Source organism: Mobula hypostoma, chromosome 14, assembly GCF_963921235.1.
Source record: "Mobula hypostoma chromosome 14, sMobHyp1.1, whole genome shotgun sequence".
NCBI lineage: Eukaryota > Metazoa > Chordata > Chondrichthyes > Myliobatiformes > Myliobatidae > Mobula > Mobula hypostoma.
In genome coordinates, this window is record NC_086110.1 from 22,579,533 (window position 1) to 22,591,706 (window position 12,174).

General features: G+C 42.4%; 1 protein-coding gene across 3 annotated transcripts in view; it reads right to left on the reverse strand.

Annotated features, from left to right (window-relative positions):
- The window catches only part of ripor1 (RHO family interacting cell polarization regulator 1), a 315,583-nt gene that overhangs the window by 85,770 nt on the left and 217,639 nt on the right, over window positions 1–12,174 (reverse strand). For all 3 annotated transcript variants that reach the window (XM_063066805.1, XM_063066806.1, XM_063066804.1), the window contains exon 3: window positions 851–1,003. In XM_063066805.1, coding sequence (XP_062922875.1) covers window positions 851–1,003 — 153 coding nt within the window. The remainder of the gene's footprint in view (window positions 1–850; window positions 1,004–12,174) is intronic.

Here is a 12,174-nt window from a genome sequence, read left to right on the forward strand (position 1 = left end):
AATTAAAGGACTTGGGCCACTTTTGCAAAACAGTGAATAGATAAGTATGAAAGTTTAACAAATATTTAAAGTCAGGCTCTTGGAAGCATTGTATCCACTAATTATATGGGATTGAATATACATGCCATTATAAAGACTATGTACAGACAGCCTCTGTACAGAGAGTGATGGTATTGTGTGGGAGCTTTTCATCAAGCATCCAGTAATTAGAACCCTCAGCTATTGTTACCTCTTTTATTTTAAGTGACACAAAGTACTTCAACAACTAAACAGTGGTGACTGTTCAAGAAAGATCTAAACACCCTCAAAGCAAAGATGTGGTGAGTCCCAATACACTCAAATTTAAAACTCACTGCAACTCTCTATTTTCACTGACCTTCACTGGCAGACTAACTGAAGTGCGTTAGTTTTTCAAGATTGTTTGCCAGCTGTCAGCAGGTTACAGGAGCAAGTGTGGGTGACAGGATTTGTTGACATGGTAACATGGTTAATAATTGGAAACCTTGTTCTTGCGGTGGTGAGGACACTGACACAAAGAATTTTGGGGAAAAAAATCTCAAGAAAGAAATTTCGCCTGGTCCAATTGCAACAACTGGATTAACTGCAACATTTTTTTTAAAAAAAAAACACCAAAATGTCACATTGCTCTGTTGGATTACCGGGCATTTTGGTCTCAAAAGTACTCTTCACTCTTCAGAAATGAGTTTGCTGATGATTCAAACCTGGGGTATTTTTGTTTTGAAGTCCCAAGAACAAATATTTCAATTGTTATTATTGTCACATATTTGTAGCATTTCCCCACAACACTACACCACCACCCCACTCCCGTCCGACTGCAGACAAAACTTACTTTAGGCCCTTTTTCAAAGCTTCATAAACCTCATCCAGTCGTTCAGGCTGAGGGTTCTTGGGTGGAAGTGACTTGTGAGAAATGTTGAACATTTTGCTAGCTCGAGAGGGGGTCTTCCGCTGCGTTGTTGGCGTACTAAACACCTTCAGCTTTCTGCAAGACAAAGACTGAATCAATAAACGCAGTCCAACTGAGCTGAGCTGCCTTTGCAAACATAACACGAACAAAATCAATGCATTGTTAAACTGATCACTATGGCGGTAACAGTCTACATTTTCTGATCAGCAATAAAACATGAGGGATTTAATTTCAAAAGATTTGATTTGACTACATTGGCAATAACCGTGAAGACTAGACAGTGCGTGTTTTTCTATTACGAAAGAAATACAACCACTACACGTCGAAACAATAGATGAAATGCCAAGAAAGTGAGAAACACAGATGTGTGCAGTGTCTGTGTAGTAAACTGACAAGCTGAGGTCTTCATTTGAATTGTTATATGTGTGTGACAACACAGGAGTGCACACCTGGTTATCCAGTCACTAAATTCCTCCCGAGTAATACACTTTCCCTACTTGTTATTTTCCCCACTTTACTTTATCCCTTGTTCTAGTTGAAAGTAATAAATGTGAAACTTAATAACCTTATTTTTTCTTCCTTGCAGATGTCACATTTCCAGCTACAGCCATTTTTATTTTGGATTTGGTGCTTTTGTTTCCTAAGCTGTGGTTTAAATTTTCAGTTTTAATTTTACCACCAGCACTATCCTTGTTTAAGAACCTGCCATCAGCAAAGGATACTCTTATTTTAAAATATGATTTACAAGATGTGCAAACGTAGTAACTATTGATGTCTCAGTGAAGTAAACATAGCAAACTTTTGTTTTCATTACTGGAATTACCATTTACTGGCACATCGAAAAATCTGGACACTATTTTGTTTGTTCCCTAAGTATCCACAATTGGAAAATATTCCATTTTTTTTAAGTCCACGGTGTAGCCAACCTTGACAACACTATTTCTGATGGAATGTTTGATAGTTGGAGGGGAAAAATGCAGGTGCACTTACAGTTTATACAGCCGAAAATTCAGATTATTTTAATGTCACGAATGGTTTGTGCTCAGTTTCGTAATGGGAGGGGAGGGAACGTAGACTCAAGACCATGAGAGGCCTGCATCGGGCATTTTCATGCCTTACAAGGCACACTGTGGAAGTCTGTGTGGGGTGCCATTCCTCGCACAGACACTAGAGCAATGTGTGGTTAAGCGCCTTGCTCAAGGACACAAACACGCTGCCACAGCTGAGGCTCGAACCAGCGACCTTCAGATCATTAGACGAACACCTTAACCATTTGGCCACATGCCCTCCCCCCTCGAAGTTCCCTCCCCTCCTTCACGATGCATCCGGACACAAGTGCAGAGGGGAAACAAAACGTTTGTGAAAGAACAAAAACTTTTGTCAAAAATCAATTTCAGCTCCATTTATCCCCTCTCCAGAACCCCAAAGACAAAGCATCGCAGACTGCGAATGAAAGATTCAAACAATACTCAAATCATTTCAAGAACATGGCTCTGTACTGTGGTCTCTGGACCATAGTAAAACTCCCAAGGAACCATGAGTTCGGCATTTAAGGTGAGAAAACACATGCTGAATTACCCATCCCCTGTGTGAACATGCACTCAGATTCACATGAAGGCTGCTGTTTACCTCTTTCACAAGACAAACAAGTCATTTCACAGCACAATTAAGATCAGACTTTCAGAAACTCAGGAGTACGAAAATGTGAAATACAGAATCAGATTGATTATCACTGGCATGTGTCATGCAATTTGTTGTTTTTCCAGAACATTTTAGTGAAATACATAAATATTACCATAAATTACAATAACAAATATATATAAATAAATAGGTACTGCAAAAAAAGGGCTAAGTAGTAAGTTAGTCCTGACGAAGGGTCTCGGCCTGAAACGTCGACTGCACCCCTTCCTACAGATGCTGCCTAGCCTGCTGCGTTCACCAGTAACTTTGATGTATGTTGCTAAGTAGTTTAGTAGCATTCATGGGTTAATAGACACATCAGAAATCTGATGGCTGAGAAGAAGGAGCTGTTCATAAAGTGGTAGGAGTGTGTCCTCAGGCTCCCGTAACTCCTCCCTGATGGTACCAACAACAGGGCATGCCCTGGGTGGTGGGGATCCTTAACGATGGATGCTGCCTTTTTGAGGCATCACTTTCTCGATGGCGGGGAGCTGGCTGAGGTTCCAACCCTCTGCAGCTTTTTCCGATCCTGTGCACTGGCCCGTCCATACCAGATGGTAATGAAGCCAATCAGAATGCTCCCTGTTCCTTCTATAGTCTTTAGTGATGTAACAAATCTCAAATTCCTAATGAAATACAGTCACTGGCATGCCTTCTTTGTAACTGCCTTAATATGCTGGGCTCAGGATAGACGTTGACACCCAGGAACTGAAACCATTCATCCTTTCCGCAGACAACCCCACCATGAGGACCAGTGTGTGTTCCCTCGACTTCCCCTTGATGAAGTCAACAATCGATTTGTTGGTCTTCCTGATTTTGAGTGCATGATGGTTGCTGGGACACCACTCAACAGCCAATCTATCTCACTCCTGTACTGTTCCTTCAAGTAGGAACCAGCAATTAGCTTTCCAGAAGAAGACTGGGACAGCAGTGGCTGTGCAATTCATCAGCTCTAACATTTTGATGCTGCTGATCCCTTCAGTAAATAGTTAATCACTTTCACACTCCTGATAGCCCTGTATATCTTATATAAACAATTCACATTTCATGACTATCAGAACAGACTGGATTTCCTGAACTGTTCAGCCTACTCAATCACATCTGGAAAGAAAACAGACATAGTATTTTGCAGGTACAAGATCTTATGGATCCAGTAAAATGATACTGGCTGCATATGCACTGAACTACCGGATGGTTCACACTGCCTGGATGCCGACTGCGATTTGCGATTTAGTCATAGTCATAGTCATACTTTATTGATCCCGAGGAAAATTGGTTTTCGTTACAGTTGCACCCTAAATAATAAATAGTAATAGAAATAGTAATATTACTATTAGTAATTAGTAAATAGTAATAGTCATAGAAATAATAAATAGTACTAGAATAGTAATAGAAAAATAGTAATAAATAGTTAAATAGTAATATGTAAATTATGCCAGTAAATTATGAAATAAGTCCAGGACCAGCCTATTGGCTCAGTGTGTCTGACCCTCCAAGGGAGGAGTTGTGACGTTTGATGGCCACAGGCAGGAATGACTTCCTATTACGCTCTGTGTTGCATCTCGGAGGAATGAGTCTCTGGCTGAATGTACTCCTGTGCCCACCCAGTACATTATGTAGTGGATGGGAGACATTGACCAAGATGGCATGCAACTTAGACAGCATCCTCTTTTCAGACACCATCGTGAGAGAGTCCAGTTTCATCCCCACAAGATCACTGGCCTTACGAATGAGTTTGTTGATTCTGTTGGTGTCTGCTACCCTCAGTCTGCTGCCCCAGCACACAACAGCAAACATGATAGTACTGGCCACCACAGACTCGTAGAACATCCTCAGCATCGTCCGGCAGATGTTAAAGGACCTCAGTCTCCTCAGAAAATAGAGTCGGCTCTGACCCTTCTTGTAGACAGCTTCAGTGTTCTTTGACCAGTTCAGTTTATTGTTAATTCATGTCCCCAGGTATATGTAATCCTCCACCATGTCCACACTGACCCCCTGGATGGAAGCAGGGGTCACCGGTACCTTAGCTCTCCTCAGGTCTACCACCAGCTCCTTAGACTTTTTCACATTAAGCTGCAGATAATTCTGCTCGCACCATGTGACAAAGTTTCCTACCGTAGCCCTGTACTCAGCCTCATCTCCCTTGCTGATGCATCCAGCAATGGCAGAGTCATCAGAAAACTTCTGAAGATGACAAGACTTTGTGCAGTAGTTGAAGTCCGAGGTGTAAATGGTGAAGAGAAAGGGAGACAAGACAGTCCCCTGTGGAGCCCCAGTGCTGCTGATCACTCTGTCGGACACACAGTGTTGCAAGCACACGTACTGTGGTCTGCCAGTCAAGTAACCAAGAATCCATGATACCAGGGAAGCATCCACCTGCATCGCTGTCAGCTTCTCCCCCAGCAGAGCAGGGCGGATGGTGTTGAACGCACTGGAGAAGTCAAAAAACATGACCCTCACAATGCCTACTGGCTTGTCCAGGTGGGCATAGACACGGTTCAGCAGGTAGACGATGGCATCCTCAACTCCTAGTTGGGGCTGGTAGGTGAACTGGAGGGGATCTAAGTGTGGCCTGACCATAGAGCGGATTTGAATGACTACGTAACCCATTTTGTTAAATACTTATAGTACCAATGGATGCCCTGCATTTCTGGTTCATTAAAGCACACAATTTAAACAATCATTCAAGGAAACCAGAAATCTCTGCCAGACAAAAAAGAATCCCAACAAAATATATTTACTTTTGTCCCACCCATCCTGATGGTAGTTATTCTATGCCCATTTATAATTCTGTAGGCTTCAGCAGACTTCCAAGTCTTCATTCCAACTGCCACAGGCGAGCACAATTTTGAGGCACAAGGTTGGATCAGCTAATTCACCATACCTGTTCACTAGGCTTTTGTAAATCCTGCACGAGGATACACGAATCCCACTCCACATCATTCCAACTTTTATATTTCTGGTCAAAATGGACAATTTGACATTTATCCTCATACTTCGTATGCTAGATCTTTGCCTACTTGCTTAACAGATCAACGTCTCCAAAAAAGATTTGTTTTCTTTGTCACAAATATCAAAACATACACTGTAATGTGTCATCTGGACTGTTCCCTTCAAGCTGCGTGGGTATGTGGCTGTGCAGTAACTGAAATGCTCCCACGCAATATCCTTCGTTGTTGCGCAGCTTGAATTTTCTTTTATACACAAGGTGGTGCCTCAAAAAACATCACAGCAATACTATTACAGCTACAGAAAGGGTGGGTAATGTAGCAGGATCCTCTTTTGAATCAGTATGGGTGGAAGTCAAGAACAGGAAGGGAGCAGTTACTCTATTGGGGGTATTCTGTAGGCCCCCTGGTAGCAGCAGAGATACAGAGGAGCAGATTGGGAGGCAGATTTTGGAAAGGTGCAAAAATAACAGGGTTGTTTATCATGGGTGAATTTAACTTCCCTAATATTGATTGGCACCTGATTAGTTCCAAGAGTTTAGACAGGGCAGAGTTTGTTAACTGTGTCCAGGATGGATTCCTGTCACAGTATGTTGACAAGCCAACTACGGGGAATGCCATACTAGATCTAGTATTAGGTAACGAACCGGGTCAGGTCACAGATCTCTCAGTGGGTGAGCATCTGGGGGACAGTGACCACTGCTCCCTGGCCTTTAGCATTATCATGGAAAAGAATAGAATCAGAGAGGACAGGAACATTTTTAATTGGGGAAGGGCAAATTATAAGGCTATAAGGCTAGAACTTGCGGGTGTGAATTTGGATGCTGTTTTTGCAGGGAAATATACTGTGGACATGTGGTCGATATTTAGGGATCTCTTGCAGGATGTTAGGGATAAATTTGTCCCAGTGAGGAAGATAAAGAATGGTAGGGTGAAAGAACCATGGGTGACAAGTGAGGTGGAAAATCTAGTCAGCCGGAAGAAGGCAGCATACATGAGGTTTAGAAAGAAAGGATCAGATTGGTCTATTGAGGAATATAGGGTAGCAAGAAAGGAGCTTAAGAAGAGGCTGAGAAGAGCAAGAACGGGGCATGAGAAGGCCTTGGCAAGTAGGGTAAAGGAAAACCCCAAGGTATTCTTCAATTATGTGAAGAACGAAATGATGACAGGAGTGAAGGTAGGACCGATGAGAGATAAAGGTGAGAAGCTGTGCTTGGAGGCTGTGAAAGTGAGCGAGGTCCTCAATGAATACTTGTCTTCGGCATTCACCAATGAGAGGTAACTTGATGACAGTGAGGACAATATGAGTGAGGTTGATGTTCTGGAGCATGTTGATATTAAGGGAGAGGAGGTGTTGGAGTTGTTAAAATACATTAGGAGGGATGAGTCCCCGGGGCCTGACGGAATATTCCCCAGGCTGCTCCACAAGGTGAGGGAAGAGATTGCTGAGCCTCTGGCTAGGATCTTTATGTCCTTGTTGTCCGCGGGAACGGTACCGGAGGATTGAAGGGAGACGAATGTTGCCCCCTTGTTCAAAAAAGGTAGTAGGGATCGTCTGGGTAATTATAGATCAGTGAGCCTTACGTCTGTGGTGGGAAAGCTGTTGGTAAAGATTCTTCGAGATAGGATCTCTGGGCATTTAGAGAACCATGGTCTGATCAGGGACAGTCAGCATGGCTTTGTGAAGGGCAGATCATGTCTAACAATCCTGATAAGAGTTCTTTGAGGAGGTGACCAGGCATATAGATGAGGGTAGTGCAGTGGATATGATCTACATGGATTTTAGTAAGGCATTTGACAAGGTTCCACATGGTAGGCTTATTCAGAAAATGGTAGGATATTTGGTAGTGTGGAGGAGCAGAGGGATCTGGGGGTACATGTCCACAGATCCCTGAAAGTTGCCTCACAGGTAGATAGGGTAGTTAAGAAAGCTTATGGTGTGTTAGCTTTCATAAGTCGAGGGATAGAGTTTAAGAGTCACGAGGTAATGATGCAGCTCTATAAAACTCTGGTTAGGCCACACTTGGAGTGTCCAGAACTGCGTCCAGTTCTGGTCGCCTCACTATAGGAAGGATGTGGAAGCATTGGAAAGGGTACAGAGGAGATTTACCAGGATGCTGCCTGGTTTAGAGAGTATGCATTATGATCAGAGATTAAGGGAGCTAGGGCTTTACTCTTTGGAGAGAAGGGGGATGAGAGGAGACATGACAGAGGTATACAAGAAACTAAGAGGTATAGATAAAGTGGATAGCCAGCGCCTCTTCCCCAGGGCACCACTGCTCAATACAAGAGGACATGGCTTTAAGGTAAGGGGTGGGAAGTTCAAGGGGGATATTAGAGGGAGGTTTTTTACTCAGAGAGTGGTTGGCGCGTGGAATGCACTGCCTGAGTCAGTGGTGGAGGCAGATACACTCGTGAAATTTAAGAGACTACTAGACAGGTATATGGAGGAATTTAAGGTGGGGCGTTATATGGGGGGCAGGGTTTGAGGGTTGGCACAACATTGTGGGCCAGATAGTACTTTGCTGTACTATTCAATGTTTTATGTTAATACAGTGATTTCAAATTTATCATTCCTGCGAAAGTTAAGACTGGCTTAATTGAGACGTCCACTGATATGTTGAACTATGTGCTTAGAAATGAAGAATTTGAAAACCTGTCAATTCTAGTTGCAAATTGTTGGAACATTTCAAGCTTCCAGTGCAGACTATTAATGTGGATTCTGTCTTATTCAAATATGAATCCAGAAACACAGAAGTAGAAGTGGAACATATGGATGATATAATGAGGATCAAGACGTATTTTTCATCTGGATGTGAAATTGATCTGAACAGCATTTATAGACAAAGGATTAGTAAAAAAAAAAAGGTGAGGAAAAAAATTTACAAAAAGGAAAAGATTTTCTTTGTTGCATTGCATTTCATTATACCCTCCAATTAATATCAGATTTTTGAATTTTATTCCAAATATTCAAAGTATACATACAATAAAACATTCAAAATGCTGCGCAGTTTTCAGACCGTGTAAAAATTTCCTGTTCAGTGAAATGGTTAGTCTGTGTAGCTGTGAAACAATATTAAACATTAGTCGTCTGCTTGTTTGGGGGATTTTCACCCATTCTTCCTTGCAAAAGGCTTCTAGTTCTGTGAGATTCTTGGGCCGTCTTGCATGCACTGCTCTTTTGAGGTCTATCCACAGATTCACGATGATGTTTAGGTTGGGGGACTGTGGGCCATGGCAAAACCTTCAGCTCGCGCCTCTTGAGGTAGTCCATTGTGGATTTTGAGGTGTGTTTAGGATCATTATCCTGTTGTAGAAGCCATCCTCTTTTCATTTTCAGCTTTTATACAGACGGTGTAATGTTTGCTTCCAGAATTTGCTGGTATTTAACTGAGTTCATTCTTCCCTCTACCAGTGAAATCTTCCCCGTGCCACTGGCTGCAACAAAAGCCCAAAGCATGATCGATCCACCTCCGTGCTTAACAGTTGGAGAGGGTTCTTTTCATGAAATTCTGAGCCCTTTTTTCTCTAAACATACCTTTGTTCATTGCGGCTAAAAAGTTCTATTTTAACTTCATCAGTCCACAGGACTTGCTTCCAAAATGCATCAGGCTTGTTTAGAAGTTCCTTTGCAAACTTCTGATGCTGAATTTTGTGGTGAGGATTCAGGAAAGGTTTTCTTCTGATGACCTTTCCATGAAGGTCATATTTGTGCAGGTGTTGGTGCACAGTAGAACAGTGCACCACCACTCCAGAGTCTGCTAAATCTTGCTGAAGGTCTTTTGCAGTCAAACGGGGATTTTGATTTGCCTTTCTAGCAATCCTATGAGCAGTTCTCTCGGAAAGTTTTCTTGGACTTCCAGACCTCAACTTGACCTCCACCATTCCTGTTAACTGCCATTTCTTAATTACATTACGAACTGAGGAAATGGCTACCTGAAAACGCTTTGCAATCTTCTTATAGCCTTCTCTTGCTTTGTGGGCATCATTTATTTTAATTTTCAGAGTGCTAGGGAGCTGCTTAGAGGAGCCCATGGCTGCTGATTGTTAGGACAAGGTTTGAGGAGTCAGGGTATTTATAAAGCTTTGAAATTTGCATCACCTGGCCTTTCGTAATGATGACTGTGAACAAGCCATAGCCCTAACAAGCTAATAGAGGTCTGAGACCTTGGTAAAAGTTATCTGAGAGCTCAAATCTCTTGGGGTGCCCAAACTTTTGCATGGTGCTCCTTTCCTTATTTTCACTCTAAAATTGTACAAAGCGAAAATAATACACTTATCTTGCTTAAAGAAAAGAATGTTTCATCTTTAACTTTATGACTTTTGGAGATCAGTTCATCTTCTACTCACTTTACTATTCACAGTAACAGAAATTTTGACCAGGGTGCCCAAACTTTTGCATGCCACTGTATATAGGACCCTGGTCAGACCCCACTGGGAATACTGTGCTCAGTTCTGGTCGCCTCACTATAGGAAGAATGTGGAAACCATAGAAAGGGTGCAGAGGAGATTTAAAAGGATGTTGGCTGGATTGGGGAGCATGCCTTATGAGAATAGGTTGAGTGAACTCAGCCTTTTCTCCTTGGAGCGACGGAGGATGAGAGGTGACCTGATAGAGATGTATAAGATGATGAGAGGCATTGATCACGTGGATAGTCAGAAGCTTTTTCCCAGAGCTGGAATGGCCAGCACGAGAGGGCACAGTTTTAAGGTGCTTGGAAGTCGGTACAGAGGAGCTATCAGGGTAAGTATTTTTTTAAAACACAGAGAGTCATGAGTGTGTGAAATGGGCTGCCAGCAACAGTGGTGGAGACGGATATGATAGGGTCTTTTAAGAGACTCCTGGACAGGTACTTGGACCTCAGAAAAATAGAGGACTATGGGTAACCCTAGGTAATTTCTAAGGTAAGAACCTGTTCGGCACAGCTTTGTGGGCCGAAGGGCCTGTATTGTGCTGTAGGTTTTCTATGTTTCTATGAAACCAGAACATCCGGAAGAAACGGACATTGAACCCCGATCAGCGATACACTAACCTACAATATCCTTACATCCACTTTACATATTACTTATCCATCCTTGGGTAACAGCAACTTTTTCTCCAGTTCCTTCAAAGTGTAAAACGTTGAAGCAATAGCACTGATTTGCGTGGCACTCTTTTTGTTACATTTTGCTAACTCGAAGATTCGATGTTGTCTAGTCTCTGTTTCCCACAAGCTAACCAGTCTTCTATCCCACCAACATGTTATTTTGGACCATGAACTTATGTCTTCCTTAATATCCAGGACGAATATCCTGGCGGGTAAGTTTAATAGAGCTGTTGGGGAGGGTTTAAACTAATTTGGCAGGGGGGTGGGAACCGGAATGATAGAGTGGAGGAAGGGGATAACAGAAATAAATCTAAGATAGTGAGCAGTAAAGATGTCAGGAAAGACAGGCAGGTGATGGGGCAAATGTGTAGTCATTGGGATGAGTTGAAGTGCAATAAAGTTGCAGTGAAATCAAAGCAAAAAGTATCAAATACCGGTCTTAAGGTGTTGTACTTAAATGCACGCAGCATAAGGAATAAGGTGGATGATCTTGTACAGCTACAGATTGGCAGGTATGATATTGTGGCCATCACTGAGACCTGGCTAAAGGATGCATGTCTCTGGGAGCTGAACGTCCAAGGATACACGGTGTATCAGAAGGATAGGAAGGTAGGCAGAGGGGGAGGCGTGGCTTTATTGGTAAGAAATGATATTAAATTGTTAGAAAGAGGTGATATAGGATCGGAAGGTGCAGTATCTTTATGGGTTGAGCTAAGGAATAGCAGGGGTAAAAAGACCCTGATGGCGGTTATTTATAGGCCTCCAAACAGCTGCAGGGATGTGGACTACAAATTACAACTGGAAATAGAAAAGGTTTGTCAGAAGGGCAGTGTTATGATAATTGTGGGGGATTTTAACATGCGAGTAGATTGGAAAAATCAGGTCAGCACTGGATCTCAAGAGAGAGAATTTGTAGAATATCTGCGAGATGGCTTTTTAGAACAGCTTGTAGTTGAGCCCACTAGGGGATCGGCTGTACTGGATAGGGTATTGTGTAATGAACCGGAGGTGATTGGAGAGATTGAGGTGAAGGAACCCTTAGGAGGCAGTGATCATAACATGATTGAGTTCACTGTGAAATTTGAAAAAGAGAAGCCGAAATCTGATGTGTCGGTGTTTCAGTGGAGTAAAGGAAATTACAGTGGCATGAGAGAGGAACTGGCCAAAGTTGACTGGAAAGGGACACTGGTGGGAAAGACGGCACAGCAGCAGTGGCTGGAGTTTATGCGAAAAATGAGGAATGTGCAAGACAGGTATATTACAAAAAAGAAGAAATTTTCGAGTGGAAAAAGGATGCAACCGTGGTTGACAAGAGAAGTCAAAGCCAAAGTTAAAGCAAAGGAGAGGGCATACAAGGAAGCAAAAATTAGTGGGAAGACAGAGGATTGGGAAGTTTTTAAAACCTTACAAAAGGAAACCAAGGAGGTCATTAAGAGAGAAAAGATTAACTATGAAAGGAAACTAGCAAATAATATCAAAGAGGATACTAAAAGCTTTTTCAAGTATATAAAGAGTAAAAGACAGGTGAGAG